Below are 23,109 nucleotides of genomic sequence, written 5' to 3'. Positions count from 1 at the left end.
TGAGTTTGTGAGAATTTCACTGAAAAGTTCTGTCTGAATGTCGGTAAAGCTGTCCATAAAGAGTGCATTTAAACCTGTTTAAAGTACTTGTTGTTTCACATATTATAAAATCCACAGCCTATGATATATTGGTGTTCAACAAAGCAAAAAGGTTATAAATCTGGGGGTCGTCATACTAAACTATTGTTGTTGCCTCCTTGTGTGGGCTGTAGGGGAGGAGTGGCTCAGAATTGATGGGAGGGACGGGGGTCATTGCTGGAAAATGTCCCCAGTAATCTCTCATTCATTATGAGTGACAACGACCCGTCTCGGAAGCTCAAAACGGCCGTTCAGCCGTCACTTTCATTACTCTGCTGCGTCGGTAACATCCCACACTAGACTCATCATCGGGTCTGTTTGTTCATCACACAGGGCGCATTATTGTGCGCACCATCCCTTCAGAAGATGGATATGAACTCCAGAATATGTGGATTTTTGATTTGTATTATCCAGACGCTGCTTTTGTCATCGGCTACTCTGGAACCTTTCGACCTGCTTTACGATAGCGGAGTGGAGGCTTTTTATAAAGGAGATTATGGAAGTGTGGTGCGATACATGGAGAGCGCGCTGAACAGTTTCTCTGAAGTGCGCCGGTCTAGAATCGCATGCAGACTCAAATGCAGGGAACAGCATCGCTTTGACAGCTTTCAGACCGAGAAGATTTTCGAAGTGATTCTTCATAAGGCACACTGTTTAAATGAATGCATTGACGGCCGGATTGGAGCCCAGTCCATGCATAAAATCAGCGAGGATGTCATTCAGGATTTCAACAGGAGAATTCCATTTAACTACCTGCAACTTGCCTACAGAAAAGTGAGTCCAAGACTTTTACAGTTTGAATAAAAATATTTGAATATTAGCTACATATGTCATATTTGTTCCAAAAATTGTTGTGTGTTGAAAGTTGAAAGCCGATCCACTAAATGGTTGACCATATTTTGACTATTTTAAATAATGGTTTAAACACACAGCATTGTTGGTCTAACAAACAAATCCCTGTTGCACTACTACACTTGATTTTGGTTTTATTGTAAAAACAAACAAACAAGAAAGCATGTTAAATGAGAATATATAGTATTTTATGGCATAATTCAACAAATAAATATGTTTTAGTATTCAAGTGTTTTATTTTGCACATTTTTTTTAAAATAAATTTGTTTTACACTTCATATTTTCTGATTTCTCATATGTATTAATTACGGTACTTTTACCGTAAACCGACATATCAGCCATTTGTAGAGGCTGATATTTTAGACATTATGGGATGTGTTGAACAAAAATGCATAGCGACATTAGGAGTTAAGAAATGCAATCCAAACATTTTTTTTTTTCTTGGAGGGGTAGTTAAAGGGTTAAGATGTTCGAGCGCAATTAAAACCGTCATAAATGTTCCATCGTTTGAACCAAACATGTTCATAGATTAAACATGTTCTGGGACATTTAAATTGAACATATACGATATTTTTGAGGGTTATTTTGCATCTGAACATTCGAATAATCTGTCATAATAAGTTACACATGTTCATCTTGGCAAATCACAACCTCTGCCAGAGAATGTCGTAAATTAAACATGGAACTGACATGTAAGTTATAATATGAAGTGTTACGCAATCCTGAGAGCCACCTCTGGCCGTTGGGATGGGACGCGGGAATTCTATAGAAAGTCTGACCCCAATGTCCAGTCCATGAATGATTCTATAAAAGTTAATTTCTTTTCTTTTTTTTTCTTCTTTTTTTTACTTTGTTTCATATTCTTTTACTTTACCAACAAAGCAAAGAAAATTATTTGAGGCCTGCAAAATTACAAAACAAAAATTTGTATATGTTGTTGTTATGTTTATACACCCTTCAAAATAACCATTCTTGGTATCACTTTATTTTGATGGTCCCTTTTAACGCATTTTGTTGAATTTAAGTTACATTGCATCTACATGCCAACTAATTCTTATTAGATTATAAGTAGACTGTTAGGTTGGGGTTGGAGTTAGTGTAAGTTGACATGTACTTGCAAAGCTTCTTATAGTCAGTTAAATGTCTGTTGAAGCAGATATCAAGCAGAGAGTCTGCTAATACTCAAATGATTATTAGCAATTAAAGTTGCAATACAACTTTTAGTCAACAAAATGTGCAATAGGGAACTAAAATAAAGTCTTGCCGTTTGTTTATTGGCACATTTCCATAAATTTAATTTTAATCCACAGCATCACTGTAAAACATATATTTCTTTAAAAAAAGATTATTATTAGAAGCATATAATGTTTATTTACTATGTAAAATTATATCAATATAGCTAAAATAATCATGTTTATCATGTTGCCTTTTTTACTATTAATCATATTTCCCTTTTCATATTTTATACTTTAGTTTGATACAGAGTTTCCCTGTTTTACTATAGTAAATAATCATGTTGTTGCCACCTTTTGTGTTTTCAATGTAATCATATTGTAAGTATTGTGTGAATATGGCGAAACAGTGAAAACAATATACAAATGACCTCGATAAATGACCCTTCTGGAGCACTTAAAGGTGTTTTGTGAAATCCTAAAATGATTGAGATATTCAGTACAGTTTTTGGACGGCGCTGCAGACAGATGGGAACAGAGCGTAACATTCTGAGAGTAGCCGTCTGCAGGAGCCAAATCCGACTCGTGTTTTTACCCAGTGACAGCGAGTGACTAATAATTTGTCCAGAACCAGAGATCACACACATTCCTGTCAGCTCTCCTGCTCGGCGGATGTCATAAAGAGAAGTGTATGTGAGTGTATATGGGGTGATGTTTGAGAAATTATATAACATTCCACTGCTCTTTGATATGTTAACCGCACTGCCATAGTGAGGCTTTTTCGCCTCTGGACGAAGGCTCCGCAGGCGCCAACTGTTGCTTCATTGATTTGAAGTTTCTCTGTTTGAGTTCTTGGGTCAATCAGCATTTATCTAGGCAAATATTTTGTTTTCCTCTTAAAGTGTGTTTGCTGTTCTGAGGGGAAAGGCAGCTGCTTGTTTGGGGTTATGAATGGATGGGTTTTGGGCCAGAAGTTATGCCTCCTGCTGCTCTGTTATTGGTTAGTTCCTGCTGCATCAAAGGCCAGCTATTTCCACCTGACATTGACAAGCATTCAGATCCGTCTCTTGTGACCACTTGTGTTAAAGGAACACTCACCTTTTTTCTGGTCTCGCAGGAGCACTTTTAACTTAGCTTAGCATAAATCATTGAATCGGATTAGACCATTAGCATCTTGTTTGAAACTTAAAAAAAAAAATTATTATTTAAGTTGTACCCTTCTGTAGTTACATTGAGTATTAAGAATAACGTAAAAATATAAAGTTGCTATTTTCTATGTCAATATGTATAGGAACTATACTCTCATTCTGGAGTACTAATCAAGGAACTTTGCTGCACCATGGCTGCAGAAGGCGCAATGATATTACACAGTGCTTTTACATAGTAACCAGCTGGGATCAATTTTCAGGCACATATATTTGTCAAACTTGGTACACAATGGGACATAGAGTAGCTCCTCCCCTTTTTAAAAAGCAGCCAATAGCATTTTGTTTTATCACAGCTCTGGTAGTGAAGCTGCGCTAACACTGGACTTTTCTCCCCATAGACTTCCATTCGTACGCACGCGAATGCGTCAGACCGAAAACGCAAGCTCATGCGTCAAAAGTGGGTTGGAAAGTTCAAGCTTGGTGAACTCTGACCTGCGAAATTGCATCATTGACTGCATGAGACCAATCGAGGATCAATACATGATCTCTCTGAACAAAAATTTTAAATATGGACCAATCGCTCTCTTTTTTTAATGTCTAATCATCTAGTTTAACAAACTCTAGTGTGACAACAGCTTAAGAGTGGTTGAGCTCAATCGCTTATTATCTTATTATCAAATAAGAAGCGTCTTGAAAGGGGCGGGACATGACAGATACTAGAGAGCATTTAATTGGTCAAGATTTGATGAGAAAGTAGTTTGAAGTATGAGGTGATGTGAAAAAAAAAAAGATCCATTTAGGTGGAAGTGATAAAGCATTGGAGGTTTATATCTTCTAAACCATGGGTTTTCAAACTCAGTCCTGGAGGTCCGGTGTCTTACAGATTATAGCTCCAACTTGCCTCAACACACCTGCAAGGATGTTTCTAGAAAGCGCAAGAGCTTGATTAGCTAGCCCAGGTGTGTCTGATTGGGGTGTGAACGAAATTTTGCAGGACACCGGCCCTCCAGGAACCGAGACTGAGAACCCCTGTTCTAAACTTTTATCTTCTAAAAATTTTGTCACTGTTTTGGAGCACACTAGCTTATAGATATCCTTAAAGCTGACATAATGAAGCTAACATCTAAAAATAAACTTCATTTTAATTTTATGGGAGCTTTAAAAATGAAAATTCACAATACTTTTTTTTGTGAGTGAGATGCTAATGGTCTAATCTGATTCAATGATTTATGCTAAGCTAAGCTAAAAGTGCTTTCACGAGACCTGAGATTGGCTGAATGGATAAAAAATGGTAAAAATTAACTGTTTAAACTCTAGGGGAGTTGCAAAACTAGTCAATTTCCAAAAAAATTCAGTGTTCCTTTAAAATTTCACTTTCGCAAGAGCACTCAGGACACATTAGGTCTATCGACTGACCAAATTCAAATTATGCAAAAGCGAACAAATAAAAAGAAAGTGGATGGCAATTATTGTAATTTAACATCTGTGGGTTTTCCTTTTCTGGTCTTTGAATGTCTCTGAATGTTACTGTCCATAGAGGAAGAGCCAAAAAGATTATCTTAAGATTCTTATTTTTTTCAGTAGTCCTGACAGAAATCTCCTTTATTAGTTTACCCATGTGACTGTGATACTCAAATGTTTAGTGTCCTCATTGAGCTCACTGTTGCTGTTATTGTCTTTCAATCTTTTCAGAAGCACACAAAGACTAACCCATATCTATTGTACAGCCACCAGCGCAACGGCAGATAACATCATGCAAAAGCATTGTGAACTGCGCTGCGGCTGCATTACATTACATTCTTTCTGCCATTCTTCAAAACCAACCTGGCACAATTTAACATGCAGCGATCGAAAACAGTTTATACTGAACCCAACCTTGCATACACAGTAAAGCAATCTTAATAATTATGAGCGACACATTTTTATTGTTTATCCTTTTGATCTTTTGTTAATATTGATATAATATCTTTAAATATGTGTGTGCATAATTCAATTCAATTCAAGTTTATTTGTATAGCGCTTTTCACAACAATTATTGTTTCAAAGCAGCTGTATAAAAGGTGCACATTATTGCATTACAATCAAATTCGGAAAAGTTAAGGTTATTACCATAACATTATTAGTTACTTGTATTTTTAACTAGTAACTAATGGCTTTTTAACAGTTAACCTGCAGTTAAATAGGATATTGGTGATGTCCATGTGTACGTGTTTAATCAGGTGTATTAAGTCTTGGATCCCATTAATGGCCCTGCACAATCTCTAAAGGCCTCGAGATGGGCATCCCCTGGGGGAAATAGAAAACAAAGAAAATAATTAGCGTCGCTGCTATTCATAATATATTTGAACAAGTGATATTAAATCTCAATGCAAAAATGAAGAACTAAAGATTAAAATAGATGCATTGCATGTATGCTTTTCCAAAAAAATAGGTCTTTAATCTTGTTTTAAACTGAGATGTGTGTCTGAGCCTTGGACATTATCAGGAAGGCTATTCCAGAGTTTATGCGCCATATATGAGAGGGCTTGACCTCCTTTAGTGGACTTTGCTATTATGGGTACTACCAGAAGACCAAAGGTCTTAAGATCTTAAAAAGTGGGTAGGATTGTAGCGAGACAGAAGGTTGGTTAGATTATTTAATGCTTTATAGGTAAGAAGCAATAATTTATAATCAATACCAAACTTAACAGACAGCCAATGTAAGGATGATAAAATTGGGGTGATGTGTTTTTTTCTTTCTTGACCTGGTAAGATCTCTATCAGCTGCATTTTGCACTAACTGAAGTTTATTAATAGAGGATGCTGGGCAATTAGCAAACAGAGCATTGCGGTAATCCAGTCTAGAAGTCATAAAACCTGAAATCTGCATCTGAGATACATGGATGGATGGAGGGATAGTTTGGGTAGTTCACCCCCATTAAAAGGATAGTATCTATTTTAGATAGATATAGATATAGATAGATAGATAGATAGATAGATTGATAGATAGATAGATAGATAGATAGATAGATAGATAGATAGATAGATAGATAGATAGATAGATAGATAGATAGATAGATAGATAGATAGATAGATAGATAGATAGATAGCATGCTTCGTAGCTATATTTCTCATAAGTGAAGTGAAGTGTCTATTGATCAGTATTACTCATACTCAAAATTGGTCCTCTTTTTTTTACCCATCCAAGTGCACACAAATCTGTAGCAATAGGCTATTGCTTTCAGTGCCCTGCAAGGCAATTAGGGTGTTAGTATCAAATATGGAGAGACTGTGGTTTCATTTACCAGGAATCAAACCTGCAACCTTTTGATTACAAGTCCAACTCCCTAATAATTAGGCTACAACCTGGTACCTTTGTCAATTCATAATCATTATTTGACACTTTTTTAGCCCACTTGGTTGACTAGAAGCAGTAAATTGTTCAGTCATGGCCTCCTGTTTCAGGAGGGGTGTAGATATGAGAAGCCAAACTCACTCAGTTAATCATCAACAAATTGAAAGTAGCTTTAAATAATGTCCACCATCAGGGCAATATTGAAGAAATTCTTGTCAACTGGAAGTGTTATGAATCAGCTGGAAGAGGATTTGTGTGTCTTGTGCAAAAAAAACTATTTCGAGGACAGTTTGAATGTGTGGAATTACGTGGATCTTGGGTTCAGAAAGTCTCCAAAACTTCAATCCAGCGTGTCCTACAAATCTCCACAAATTGTTTGAAAGGGTTTAAATAAAGCCTCTACTTTCATTGTAAAACAAACTCAAGCATCTTTGGGTTTTTTGGGTAATATTTTGATCAAAAGATAAAACAATAAAAACTTTTTTCATAGCTTTCTTTGCTCAAATTTACCGTATTAGTGAGTTGATTTTATTCAATAATCGAATACTTAACAAACAGTGCCCTTGCATCAGTCAGAAAGAGCCAGTCGGCGGGGTTTGTTTTGTACCCATCACCACTGCCCATCCAAGACAGCATGGCATGTCCTCTGCCAGACTTCTTCTGCATGAGTGACTGTATGCGGATAACAGCGCAGCAGGAATGTGCGGGCGTATCGCCTTATTTCGTTGCACAATAAACGTCCCTGGCTGGGATTACCTTGAAGAAAACCCGACCACCAAACTATGTGTGCTTCCAAAGACTCGAGCAGATGCGTATCTCTCGCCTTTATTTTCCAGGAATTTTTACGCTTGACAAATAGTGGAGATAAACAACAGCTCTTTGGTTGAGCTTGTTACGTTTTGATTAACATCGCATATCCCAGTTATCGGTGATCTTCTTTGATTGAACCCCTCGTAAAATCGTGTTGGATATAATGCAACTCCATAAACACAGAAACGGCTGCTTTTAGGAGTCCTGCGGGGTCACAGGAAAGACCCAGAGCTGTTGGGCAAAGCCAGTGAATGAAGAGACTCTTGGGGAGGCTTTGGCTTGGTTTGAGAAAGAGTGGAAAACGGGACGCGGCGGCCAAGCGAACATCTGTTGTCTGCTGTTCCTCTATCGCTCTTGGCTCCGCTCGCTCTTGTTTTCAATGAAATGATGGCTTCCTTGTATAGGAGAGCAGGGTTGAATGTTACAAATATTTATCTAAAATCCTTGAGACCAAACTTGTGGTGTAGTAAGTGAAGTGAAAGGTCAATTTCGGCATCTGTCAGAGTATATTTATTCATATTTAGAGCGAGTGTAATGTTTGTAGGCTTGGCTGTAAACTTGATCTCTTCCAGTCGCATTTCGAAGTGACAGGAAATCCATCACAACAATGGCTCTGCGTGTGGTGCACGTGTGTCGCTGAAGAGGAAGTGCTTTCTATTCTGGATTTTCGGAGCCATGGGGAGCACGTTTGTAGAGTGGTAGATTGAACCCTACATAACCTCATGGCTTTTTATAACTCGTGGTTTGGCAAATTAGTGGGCAATTCATATTAATATGTAAACTAATCAGTGCTTGCTTTTTTCATATGAATTATATTTGACTAATTATCTACATATTTGACCCCAAAATGTCATATAGTTGCTTTCTTGTAAGATCAAATTGACTACACAGTTTTTCAGTCTTTTAGATTAAATGTCACAGACCCCTTAATATGATTACAAGGGACCCATATCTTAAAATGTTTGGACTTTAACAGTATTCAGAGCTGAAAATCAATGAAAATTGCAAGTATTTTACAAACAAACCAGTAGTAAATATTAAAAAAAAAAAACCAAACGAATTCATTTCACTGTGTACAAAATGTATCATGAATGTCGAGTATAATCAGGGTATTAGCAGTCTTAGAAAGTCTTAAAAATTTACTGAAATATTGTGATGTAGGTCTTAAACTGTTTTAAACGGGTCTTAATTTGCCTATGTCTATGTAAAGCTACCCTATCGGGCTCACACCCAATAACACCATAACATTCCATCTCCAAAAGTTTTAACAAAAGCCTATTTGTTAATTGTTTACCAATATTTTTTATTTTTTTTACAATAATATTTTTTTCAATGTTTTTTAATGTTTTAACTGGATTTAAAAACGATTTTTTAGCCTTGTATATCTAAAATCTAATTCCTAATGGTCTTAAAAGGTCTTAAATTTGACTTGAATTTAGAATAGAAGCTTTTAGATGTTACAGACCCATTGATTTGAAATTATTTTCCATTATTATTAAACGTCTTAAATTTCAGACATTTCAAAAAAGGCCTTAAAAAGTGTCAAATTAACTAAAATATTGTAATGTAGGTCTTACATCATCTTAATTTTCCTATGTCCATGTAAAGATACCCAGTCAGGTTAACACCCATCCAATCACATAACATTCCATCTCCAAAAGTTTAAACAAAAGTTTATTTATTAACTCTATTTAACAATATAATTATTTTTTTACAATAATATTTGTTTTCAATGTTTTTTTTTTTTATGTTTTAACTGGATTTAAAAGGGATTTTAAAAGTCCTTAGCGTTTAGCCTTGTATGAATCTGTAATTTAATTCAAAACGGTCTTAAAAGGTTTTAAAACGTCTCAAATTTGACCTGAATTGAACCCTTTGATTTCAAGTTTTTTTTTCATTATTATTAAACGTCTTAAATTTCAAAAAAAGTCTTAAATTCACTAAAATATTGTGATTTAGGTCTTACAATAATATTTGTTTGCAATGTTTTTTTAAATGTTTTAACTGGATTTAAAGAGCCCATATTATACATAAAATAGGGTCATATTTAGGTTGTAAGGGTCTCCAACAACAGTCTAATATGCATGCAAGGTCAAAAAACACTTTGATGGTCTTATAATCTGCATTTATTTTTACCTAATTATCCCAGCGACTCCCATATGAATCGTTCAGCGATTCATTTGTTCCCAAACCCCTCCTCAGCGCGAAACTAATCTGCGCTGATTGGACCGATGACAGCCTGCTGCGATTGGTCGACACGGACAAGGCTTCAGCGTGAGACAGAGTGAAATGCCCAGCTGCTAATCTACAATATAAAAGTAGTCACAGTGCACACACGCTTCATAGTGGATTTTGGCTGCCAGTGGGTGAATGTAAACACAGACGATGGACTAGAAAATACTGACGACTAACTATTTTATTGAGCAAAAAGTCCAAGAACTGGCGAGGAGATCTCCTAGCCTCCTAGTCACAGTCTTCTTGCTCTTTTCACACACACACAGGACCTGCGCGTCCATAGAGAAGCGGCTGAATAGAGAGGGCGCGGCGCTCAGTTATATCTGCGAATACCCGTGCGTTACACACACGAGGAGACACACACACACACAGGGCCGGCGCGTCCATAGAGGAGCGGCTGAATTGAGAGGGCGCGGCGCGGTTATATCCGCGAATACCCGTGCGTTACACACACGAGGAGACACACACACACAGGGCCGGCGCCTCCATAGAGGAGCGGCTGAATTGAGAGGGCGCGGCGCGGCGCTCAGTTGTATCCGCGAATACCCGTGCGTTACACACACGAGGAGACACAGACACACACACACACACAGACACATTACTCCTACCCGAGGACACGACACACACGCCTAGAGCGCTAGTTCAGCTTGCTCGGTGCAATTTAGACACCTCACCTCGAACCTGAGCTGAAATATTTTGAAACTTGTCCGTTGCATGTGTGTAAACAGCTGACGATCCGTAATCAAAGCGGCACGCGTCGCGTTTTCAACGTGGCTTTACACGCGATATGAGAATATAAAGAGTTAACCTGATACAGCACACGCGGTTACAAGTAACAAAACACAACTGAATACATAATTTGCAAGATAGAGTAAACGAGGCAATAATTTTAATCGCACTTACTTACACTTGTGAAATGGGGGTAGAAACTGATTCATGATCCACTGATCCATGTTCTGACAGTCTATACTGATCCTTCCTTTAACAAACTGAAGAAGTCTTCTTTGAAAGCATATAGTTTTCAGAAGCACTCAGAACTGCTCAAGGCTGGGCTATATTGCTGATGTTTCATCTTTGATTAGACTGTCCATAATATCCATCTGCACAACGTGACTTCATTCGGCAGGTGTCTGTCTGTGTGTGTGTGTGTGTGAGACTTTTTTTATGTTAGTGGGCGGGGCCGCAGGTTTCAAATCTCCCGGGTTTGCGCGCCCAACTACTTGTGTTTCGTAGCTGCGTCATCGCGAAACACCTAATGACTCGTTATCAAGACGACTCGTTTGAAGCACTATGAGTCGACTCTTTTATAGATGAATCAATAGTTTTAAACACTGTACACTTACAGATTTAAGCCTTAGCTGGATATTTCACTTCACTTAGAGCTGTGTTACACACTACATGGAAGGGCATTTTCAAAAACCCATAATATGGGCTCTTTAAAAAAGGATTTTTTAGCCTTGTATAAATCTGAAATCTAATTCCTAACAGTCTTAGAAGGTCTTAAAAAATCTCAAATTTGAGCTGAATTTAGAATAAAATCTTTTAGATGTTAGACCCTTTGATTTGAAGTTTTTTCATCATTATTAAACGTCTTAAATTAAAAAAAAAAGTCTTCAATTCACTAAAATATTGTGATGTAGGTCTTAAATCATTTTAAATAGGTTTTAATTGTCCTATGTCCATGTAAAGCTACCCAATCGGGCTAACACCCATCCAATAACATAACATTCCATCTCCAAAAGTTTAAACAGAAGTTTATTTATTAACTCTATTTAACAATATCATTTTCTTTTCTTACAATAATATTTGTTTTCAAAAGTTTTTTAATGTTTCAACTGGACCATTCGAAAAAATCCTTATCATTTAGCCTTGTGTAATTCTGAACTTTAATTCATAATGGTCTTTAAAAGGTTTTAACAAATTCATTTAATGTGAAAGTAAAATTAACAGTATATGGAGAAAGCACTAAGACTACACTCTCAAAAGGTACACATTTGTACTTAAAGGGTCCATATTGGTACCTCAAAAGTATATATTAGTACCTAAATATTTTAAGAGGAACACTCTTGTACTATTTAGGTACTAATATGTACCTTTAAGGTATTAATATGGACCTTTAGGTACAAAATTGTACCTTTTGAAAAGGTACCACCTCGTGTACCTTTATTTCTAAGAGTGTATGATTTTTCCGAATGCGTGTTGTGCGTATATTGTGTTAATGTTAATTACCTTGCTTTAGAAAATTGTAACAATTTTCACTTAATAAAAAATGACTTTTAGAATTTAGAATAAAATCTTCTAGATGTCACAGACCCGTCGATTTGAAGATTTTTTTCATTATAGAAGTTTTTTAGCAACATTTTAGTCCTTTTTTTTGGCTCATTTTAGTGTATTTTGAATTGGTTTTTGTAAAATTTCAAATAAGTTATTTCAATCTCGTTTAACTTTTTTTCGTATCAAATATTTTATGATTGTTACATTATTTCCTTCCAATATCTATTTGAAATTTTTGGTATTATGGTTATTTATTTATATTATATATATATATATATATATATATATATATATATATATATATATATATATATATATATATATATATATATATATATATATATATATATATATATATATATATATATATATATATATATATATAAAAGATTTTTAAGATTGCAATAAATAAGATATTTAAGATTTCTTATTATTAATTATTTATTTAATAATATTTATTAATTATTACTAATTTTGCTGTTGTTGCTTTTCTTTTCTTTTCACTATGTACAACAAATGTCCTAAATGTCAAGCATAAGCAAATTAATTCATAGTGAAAGTGAAATTGGAACACAGTGAGTGGAAAACGCACTATACTAATACTATTATTTCGCAGAATGTGTGTTTTGCGTATATTGCGTTTAATGTTAGTTACCTTGTTTTAGAAAATCATAGCAATTTTTAGTTGATAAAAAAGTGACTTTTAGAATTTAGAATAAAATGTTTTAGATACTTTTCTTTATTTGATATCTTTTTATTAATTACAGTGCTCAGCATATATAAACACTCCCCTCAAAAATCTCTCTTTTAAATTCATATTTCTAATAGGAAGCTAGACAATATTATATTTGTGCATATACATTGGATTAGTCAGTACTGAAGCCAAATCTGGAGCTAATCTAACAAAATAACTTACGATAACAGTCCAAAAACTAGTACACACCAATTGTTATGTTATAGAAAAATATTAAATACAAATTAAAAAAGAGAAAAAATGAAGAGAAGCAAAAAAATCTAAAAAAAAAAAAAAAAAAAAAAAAAAAAAAAATATATATATATATATATATATATATATATATATATATATATATATATATATATATATATATATATATATATATATATTTAGCTTGAATTTAATTGTATTATCTTTCAATTTCTAAATGTTTGGTGACTAAAATATTATTTCAATAACTATATCTGTTTAATAAATCGGTTTTGGTTTGCACCAAATTACATTGCCTATATTCACTAAGAAATGGAGAAAAGGTTCATTTTCAAAACGGGGTGTACTCAGTTATGCTGAGCACTCTATATAAAATGTACTTTTTATTTGAATTAAATTTTTGCTCTTGTTGCTTTTGTTTTTTCTTCGCTCATTTCCAAGGACAAAACCCTAAATTAACCCATATTAAAATCAGGGTCACCCATTAAAAGTACAGTTCACCCAAAAATGTAAAAATTCTGTCATTTGCTCACTTATAAATTTTTTTATAAATTTTTTTTTGTTGTTGAACACAAAAGAAGATATGTTGAAGAACGTTGGAAACCTGTAACCTTGTAAATATACAAAAGAATCAGCTGAAATCAGCTTCTCCAGAACATTTTTTTTCCCGCACACGAAAACTCATAAAACGACCTGATTGACACAAAAGCTGTCATGGGAAGTGAAGTGTGAATTGTTTACATACATCCTTTTATTGCGAGCAGTAATTCAGCATAACCGCAGGGCCCACACTCCATGTCCACAGAAAGAAGACATCAACACTTTTTTCAGCACTCCTTTATCACCTCTGTCATACACCGTGAGCATAGATTGGCTTTCATTTCCACGACCCCACACTGACCTAGAACAAACTCTGCTACATGTCCGCATCTGTTTGTAACGGGACACCTCCATAGTAAATTACTGCTCACATTGGTGTCAACACGTACCTGAGAGGCATTCCAGTGTGCCGTCGAACTGCGATGTAGAAATCTTAGGCTGGATGTCAGGAGTGCAACATGGAAAAACGATCAGTCATATTGTCTTTTGGAGACAAACATAATCCTATTCAAGTCCCTGCCCAGTTGTTTTGGCAGATGAGACCATTCTTTCCATTTTATTGACATATGTTATGTGCTTATTGCTTATGCAGTTATTGACTGGGAACAAGTTTTGAAGTCTTTTGAAGCTTCTCTTGTTGATTGAAATACACCATATATTCTGGAATAGCTTATAGACCGGGGTTTTCATATGCAAAGGGCTCTTTCTGTGAAATATCTGCTGTACAAATCAAAAGGATATGAGGTTTGCACTCCCAAAGGCTCATGAGAGCTTGTGTAAAAATAAGACTTCTTAACTGCTGCTTTCGTACTTTAGTCCATTTTAGTCCAATATGGATGATCATTATTAGTAAATGACTGGAAGAATATTTTAAACTTCTCTATGCTTCTAGAACTGGATTTGAAGGAATTTTCCATTTTAATGATATTGCTTTGCGATATTTACAGTTCTTAGAGTCACCGTGAAACAGAAGTAAACATGTCATGACGTACATTCACTTGAAACGATCTCTGAAATGAAGATTGCTTGATTTAATTCTTTAGGAACCGATTGGATCTTTGAAAGATGTGTTGCTAACACATTGGAGTAAGATTGACTTATAGACATAAGCAGGGAAGAAACGAGACACGCACCTTTACAAGCCCCCTGTTTATTTTTCCCCCAATTTCTGTTTAACGGAGAGAAGATTTTTTTTCAACACATTTCTAAACATAATAGTTATAATAACTCATTTCTAATTACTGATTTATTTTATCTTTGCCATAATGACAGTAAATAATATTTGACAAGATATTTTTCAAGACACTTCTATACAGCTTAAAGAGACATTTAAAGGCTTAACTAGGTTAGGTTAACTAGGCAGGTTAGGGTAATTAGGCAAGTTATTGTAAAACGATGGTTTGTTCTGTAGACTATCAAAAAAAAAAAAAAATAGCTTAAAGGGGCTAATAATTTTGACCTTAAAATGGTTTTTAAAAAATTTAAACTACTTTTATTCTAGCCGTAATAAAACCAATAAGACTTTCTCCAGAAGACAAAATACTATCAGACATACTGTGAAAATTTCCTTGCTCTGTTAAACATCATTTGGGAAATTTTTAAAAAAAGAAAAAGAATTTAAAGGGGGGCTAATAATTCTGACTTCAACTGTATATATGTGCAATATCACACGTGTAGCAGTCCGATGTGGCTGTATATCGGCACTTGTGGGAGGCATGCATTGTGATGATATACAGCCACATCGCACTGCTACGAGTGTGATATTGCATTTAGACAACACTTTGACGGCATAATCGTGTGTATAAAAAGAAAATCAAACACCTTTAGTCTCAAAATCCTTTTGTAGGAACTACTTTCTTCTGCCATTCCTTCACATTTGCAGCTGACATCAGAACAGCAGAAACCATTGCTCATTCATCAACGTCACTTCAGAGCTAGTGTTTGAATAATTCTCTAGCATAATGTCTAAAGTGATGACAAAACAAGTGATTTTGCTCACATTTTAAGATTATAAGGCTGAACAGCATGAAATGGCAGCAGTCTACAGAGATTTCCAGTATTTCTCTGTTGCAATCGGGAGATCACAATATTACTATGGTATAAATGCAGCGCTACAACTTACAAAAGAGAGAGATTGACTTAGAGTATCACTTACCTGTTTATTAATGATTTGATCAGCTGTAGTTTGAAATTACCGTTTTTCTCTTAGGGCTTATTATGTGGTCTTTTCGCCATCTTGTGGTTAAACATCATCAACCGTCTTTACTCAAAGACAGGCTAATGGCCGCCGACGCGCTGTTTCTCAGAAAGTATAAATATTTCAAATAGGCTCTATCCTTATAAATAAACTGCATTAGTCATTATGTGGGTGGAGTAATACACAAACACAAAGGTGAAGGCTTAGGAGGGCAGTTACCGGCTAAATATCAGCCAATCAAATTCAAGAACCAGACAGAACTGTTGTGTGTGTGTAGATATATATATATATATATATATATATATATATATATATATATATATATATATATATATATATATATATATATATATATATATATATATATATATATATATAAAATCTATTAATATATTGAATATATACTGTAGAAATGGTAATGTATTGTGATATATCCTGTATCGTTATCTGGATATGACAGGACTTATATCGTGATGAGTCTTTTGTCATATCGCCCATCCCTTACCGATACAATGTCTAAAAATAGTATTTTACACTACACTCCAAAAAATTGCTGCTTGTTCAAACTACTTATTTACAATGAGCTAAAACTACACAATTCTTCAGATTTTTAACTTAATTGTTTTATGTTCAAGCTACCTAAATCTGTAAAAACAATCAAGTTAACTTGAACATGAAGGAATGGTGCAGATCCCAGCATTTATTACAGGGTATTTTACATTTTGATAAATTACTTACTACATGTTATTTGTTTGAATTTGTATAGTCCTAGGCGACATGGTGGCTCAATGGTTAGCACTGTCACCTCACAGCAAGAAGGTTGCTGCTTCGAGTCCTGTCTTGGTCAGTTGGCATTTCTGTGTGGAGTTTGTATGTTCTCCTCATGTTTGCGAGAGTTTTCTCCGGGTGCTCCGGTTTTCCCCACATTCCAAGGATATGTGTTACAGGTGAATTGAATAAACTAATTTGCTGTTGTGTATAAACGGTCACACACCGGATGCGCCGCTCAGCGACATGCCACAGCATGCAACACCATACATTTTAGAATTGTGAACATAGATTTCTATCAGGGTGCAAACTAGGATTGGGCGATGTCGACCAATTTGGCGAAGAGTCATTAGATAGAGACAAGATGAATTAATTATCACGTTTAACAACTAAAGTGAGATGCGATCCAGCGGCACATCCTTGATAAACTGTCCGACGTGCACTGCTCTCTGAAGCTCAGACCAGCGCATGACAGTGTGTGTGGCTGTGTGTGGTCATGTGATGCTGCGTTTTTAGCAGATGGAGGGCTGGTCAGAAATTCTGGGTAAAACACAGTGTGGATGTGGATCATTTTCGTTGTAAAATGCCATTTTAATACTAAGATGAATTAGTATAAACGTGGCCTATGTGTGTATTTTTCGCAAGCGGGTTTGCGACAGGGGCGGGGCGAAGGATCGGAGATGCTGGCTCAGCGTCATGTTGTCTATTGGCCATCGGCGATGGACGATGGCATCATCTATCGGCTCAACCCTCTTGCACACAATGGACAGCCGCCGACTTGCGGCGCCCAGCTACAACTCAGGACACTGTTCATATTTCTGCCACGCCACAGAGTGCCATCTGAATAGTTTCATATTAAATAACATGCGAATGTGCGCGTCTGGTATGTGATACCTCCAATTGTCGTGTGCACGCCATGTCACGGCGCTGAGCGGCGCATCCGCTGTGCGACCCCCTTATGTGTGTGAATGAGTGTGTAAGTTTCCCAGTACTAGGTTGCAGCTGGAAGGGTATCCGCTGTGTAAAACATATTCTGGATAAGTTGGCAGTTCATTCCGCTGTGGTGACCCCTGATGAATAAAGGGACTAAGTCGAATGAAAATTAGTGAATGATTGTATACTCCAGTTCGAGTCTTATTTTCGATTATATAGATATGCGCTGTTAGATCAAACCAGTGTTCATTTTGACAGCAAATTTGGATTTAGTTTTAGTCATATTTTAGTCTTCTGAATTAGTTGTAGCTTCAGTTTAGTTATAGTCAACTAAATTTAATATGATTTTAGTCAGCTTCATGCATTTTCACATGGACAAGGTCATGAAAATTCTACAGGATCAGGTTGTACCAATGCTATCTCACAGCAATTCGTAACTTTTTGATTTAGTGGCTAATTAATATGCATTTCTACAATTTCATTTGTACAATTTAGTATTACTTGCTCCTTCCCCAATGACAATTGGATTTAGAGGTGGGGTTTGGTGCCTTTTAAAAATCTCACGTTTTCGTGCTACTGAACTCATACAAATTCGTATGAATTAGCCACTAAACAGACAAAATATATTAATAAAGCTACAATTCCTGATAAGAGCAGGCTGGGTTGTACACAAGCAACAGTTTTCCTCTTTTCTGTCTGTTTTTCTCCCTCAGTTGTTCAGTACGAGGTCTCCTGAGGAGAGGCCTGATTTCAGGCTCAACTCTTCAGATCTCTACTGAAGGTTATTTGTATGGTGAAAGGGGTAAAGCACACTACTCTATTGTTGTTCGATGGTTACATTGGAGAGATTATTGGCCCTCTAATCACTTTGCCCTGCACTTTCACTCTCTCTTGTATTTAATCTTGTGGGATTTGCCTAAAAGCTGAAGAGATCTCAGGTTCACTACACAAATAAACCTCACTAGCCTTTCCAGTGTTGGAATGTATCAAGAGTACTTTCTTGGAAGGTTTGAGTGCAACACAACTGAGGGATGTTTCTTTGTTTCTACAGGACTTATTTCTAGTACTTGTTTAAAGAAAGATTTGGACCGCCTTCAGATTGTCAAGGAATTTAATCTTTTTAAAATATTAATTTATCATTTTTATTTTCAGGCCATTGAGGTTGTAAAATGCCATGTGGTGTTAATCCGAAAAAAAAAGTATTATTTTATTTTATGATTTATAAAAAAAATACATATATATATATATATATATATATATATATATATATATATATATATATATATATATATATTTTTTTTTTTTTTTTTTTAAATACAAAATAACATTTGTGAGAAAAATATTTTATTATTTTTTACTTAATGGTGATTCTTTAAATCGGTATTATTCAAATTATTTTTGTTTACATTTCTTTAAGTTGGACACCCATTTTTATTGGCCCAAAAAACTAGTGCTGCATATTTTAACCCTATAAAACCTACTGGTTCTTTTTTATTATTATTATCTTTAAGGCCTCTGAATTATCAACAGTATGATCAAAACTTTGCTGAACATCCATATAATTAAATATGGCCAAAGACTGTAGAATACATAAGACATGTCACTTGTATCTTTTTGAATGTGGAAAAGTGTAACAGTCAATATGATGAATGAAATGCCATGAAATGAAATGATGAACTACTAGTGCAGGAGCCAATCATCGATCGCTATATATCTAATAAAGCCCGCCTTCTAGTACAGGAGCCAATCATCACCCGTTATATGGTGAATAAAGCACGCCTTCTAGTACAGGAGCCAATCATCGATCGCTATAGACTGATGGTACTCCGGGGAAGGGGCTCTGACCAGACGTGAGTTTCTGCAGATTTTGTGTGAATTGGACATTTAGAAATGAAACTTATGAGACAGTTGTTGTTTAATTTTATTGGTGATTCCTAATATGAAATTCTATAGTAAGCTTGGTAGTTTTGAAGAATTTGATGTTTCCCCATTCAGACAGAATACATACTGCCTGTGAGGCGTTTTAAATATGGCTGCCGAGTGAAATGACTTGCCTTAAAGGGACTTTAATATGGCCAAATGACTATCAGCAGGTGCACTAATATTTGTGCTAATTTTCGAATAAAATTGCCTGGATTTTTGAAGACATTAACTGTACAATTTCCTTCATAATTGTTATAAAGCTTTTAAAACGTCACTTTTTGGTCACAATTTTATGAACACAGCATAGTTTTCAATTAAAAAAAACATTTTACGTTTAAATGATAAAGCATATAAGGGGCCTGAAGTCTTAAACTTGATTTTTTGGGGGATAATAATACAATTGAAGGCTCAGTAACAACAAAAAAGTACAATTTTGTGACATTTATGCATGAGTAAATGACAACAAAAGTAACAGCACTTTGACGTTTCAGTTTTAGTGTTTTTCGACTTTAGTTTTGTTTATTCTCTTAGTTATACCATCATAGACACAAAGTGCTGAGTTTTTGGTCGTCTGACTAAGCGTGCTGAGATATGTGCAGAGTACGTGTGAAAATCATCGGGGGTTTGGTATCATTTAACAAATGAAAGCACACAGTCCTGTGCTTGTGGTAGACCAAACTTAAACACAGACAGTGTGTAGTCTCAGCATGTCTGTGGAGATGATGATGTCTGCTAATAGTGGAGATGATGTGGAGTCTCGGGCTCCCGCAGGATGTGACTCATCTGTATAATTGCTAAAAGCCACAATTTTTGACCTGCTGGTTCAGTAGCTGAAGAAACAGGGCTTCCATTCATAGATCAGTGACGTTGAGAACTAAACTGTGGAAACTGAAGTAAGTGTGATCTGTGAATGTTCCTTATTATTTGAACATGGTTCCCATATCATTTCCAGGACTTGCATATGGAAAAATCATTTTGGGATTTCTTTGGATCTTGGTCTTGTACATTCTTGTCATGGGTGTGCTCAACATCACTTTAATCATTGTTTTCCCCAACCTTGACATGGATATGCTTCTCAACAGAAGTTTCCACCAATAATTTCCAAGCTTTGATATCACACCTCTTTACCGCAAATAGGAAACCTTAGATCACCTTAGTAAATTGCAGAGGGAGTTTCCTACATTCGTAGGCTTTTAAAGTCACTTGTTTGAGCTTGAATTCTGTGCAATACTTACATTGAAAAGTATTTCTCATGCACAACATTGGCTTTCATTCTTTTGGCTACTCTTGAGTGGCCTTGAATGTTAAACGTTCACACAGAGGAACATCATACACTTCAGAAATAAAGGTAATCGAGCTGTCACTGGGCTGGTACCTTTTAAAAAGGTACACATTTGTACTTAAAGGGTCCATATTGGTGTCTCAAAAGTATATATTAGTATCTAAAAATTTAAATAGAAACACTTTTGTACTTCTAAGGTACTAATATGTACCCTTGAGGTATTAATATTGACCTTTTAGGTACAAATTTGTACCTTTTGACACGGTACCACCCCAGTGACAGCCTGCGTACCTTTATTTCTGAGAGTATTGGGGCTTTTTGGCAAGACAAAGTACTGATATGCAGGTTAAACCTACACTTTTGTTCCATTATTTCAGTGTTTCTCAACCACATTCGTGTAGGACCACCAGCTCTGCACATTTTCCATGTCTCCTTAACCAAACACACCTGATTCAGATCATTAGCTCATTAGCAGAGACAGGAAGACCTGTAATAGGTGTGACAGACAAAGGAGACATCCAAAACATGCAATGTTGGTGGTCCTCCAGGAACGTGGTTGAGAAACACTGCATTAAATCATGTTTTTCTCTTCAGTCGTAGTAGTAGAAAACTGCAGGCAGTTCAACAGAACAGTGATCATTTATATTATTCAGCCATGAACTCGCTGTGTGTTCATTTTTGTAAACACAATCTGTGTTTGTTTGATCAAATAGAGACTCTATTCAAAATGAGTGATGTATACAGATGCAGTTGCAGAACAGAACATCAATTATTTATCAGATCATTCGTTTAGCTTTTGACTCATTGCCTATGGAACTCATTTATTCTCGTTTAAGCATTAAGAAATAATAAGAGCAATTTTTCAGGTTCAAAGGATAATGATATAAGATTTATGATGATTGATGAGACCCATTCTAAGCATGTTGCAAAATTAAAATCAGTAAACATGGCTTGGAGAACCCTCATTTAAATCATACTGGTCTTTGTTCTTTCATCTGTATGTCACCATTACAAGAAAAAGCACTGGGAAGTGTGTTTGAGACAGCTACAGTTGTTTGCAACCTGACAACATAGTTTATTTTGGGTCAGAACCAATCAAAACACATAATCAATAGGCATTTAAAGTTGTGTACACTCTTCATAAAGCCTCGCAACTTGTTATAAGCAAGAAAACATGGATATTTGGCTTGATATTGGTGATTTTATTTGGACCATCCCTTTTAGATCCTTCCAAAGATAACCTTACAAACAGTTACTAGGCCAACGGTGATACAAATAAAGGTCTTAATGAGTGGTTGGAAGCTGTGCGTGGTGGCTCTGGGGATATCTTCATGAAGAAGGAATTTTTATAGATGGGACTTGCTCCATTCTGTGGGCATTTGAAGCAGATGGCTTGCAGATAGTAGTCGAGGTCTAGATGAAGGAAGCTAGCGCTCTTAAGAAAACCTGCAGTGGCTTTATGGGTTACATTTGGTGCATGTGGTAATGATTAAAGAGCTGAAGCATATGAAATTACCAGTTTGAGACTACTTTGATTTTTACAGATTAGGTAGTCTCATCTATCTATAGTCTCTTAATAATTGTTTCCTATTTGCCTCAGTGTATGTTTACACCATTGCAGACATTTTTTTTCTGATTGTCTCCTGTATAAAAATGGAGTAATCCATCCCCGTGCCAATATGTTTTCTATGAGCCCACAACCAAAACCAACACAAGGTTTCCTTCCATCCCATTTCTGACTTTAGACACATGGTTCGGTTGCTCAGAAATGTCATGACCTACCTTCATCTCAGGATCCTACTGGAAATGTTTGAAAAAAGTTTTTGTGATTTCATCGATACCACAGACAGTGCTTTTTTCACTACTTCATAACACTGGGGCTGCACATCAAGTTTAGTGCTTATTCTCACACGATGTTAGCACAAAAGAAGTGCTGGAACCCATTATTTCATGTCCTGAGTGTGTTTTCAATCACTCCACTGTCAACTGGGAGCACACACCAGGAGGACCGTATGCTTTACCTTGAATTCATTCTCAGGCCTTAGACTTCTGCAGTCTCAATGAGATTTGACATGTTTGAGAAAGCCATAATACCCTCCTGCAAAGCTCTGAAGATCAGACAGGCTAATGTTTCAGTCTTTTATTTTTGCCGTTACTTATATTTGAGCATTATATTCCCAGTTCTGGCTTTGTGTAACCAACAGACTGAATTTTAAGTTGTTATCCACTAAAAATCAGGCTCTCCAATTTTTGTATCAGTACAATGATTGATTGTCATTGACGTCGAATGTGGCATGAATGTGCTAAATGTTAATACGACCAAATGAGATTTCAGAGCTGCAGTGAAGTGGAAACCTATTCGTTAAGTCTCACCCAAGAACTGCCAAGGCTTAACATCGAAATTTGCTTTGAAAACAATTATCGATGCCCCATGGGCTTTGCACAGAAGCCAGGTATTATGTCAGTTTGTAACTATAGCTTACATGACTTACTCTTTGGAGTGCCAGTGAAAGTGGAAGCATATAAAGTCAAGCATTCAGCTGTCACTTGCACTGTA

General features: G+C 35.8%; 1 protein-coding gene across 1 annotated transcript in view; it reads left to right on the top strand.

Moving 5' to 3' along the window:
* The first annotated feature begins 282 nt into the window (after positions 1-282).
* The window catches only part of p3h2 (prolyl 3-hydroxylase 2), an 86,104-nt gene continuing 63,277 nt past the window's right edge, over positions 283-23,109 (top strand). The window contains exon 1 of the mRNA XM_056447755.1: positions 283-852. Within this exon, the coding sequence (XP_056303730.1) occupies positions 445-852 (408 nt within the window). The 5' untranslated portion in view covers positions 283-444. The remainder of the gene's footprint in view (positions 853-23,109) is intronic.

Source organism: Danio aesculapii, chromosome 22 (assembly GCF_903798145.1).
Source record: "Danio aesculapii chromosome 22, fDanAes4.1, whole genome shotgun sequence".
In the NCBI taxonomy this organism is placed as follows: domain Eukaryota; kingdom Metazoa; phylum Chordata; class Actinopteri; order Cypriniformes; family Danionidae; genus Danio; species Danio aesculapii.
Note: the sequence above shows the minus strand (reverse complement) of the source record. Positions and strands in the feature narration are given on the sequence as shown.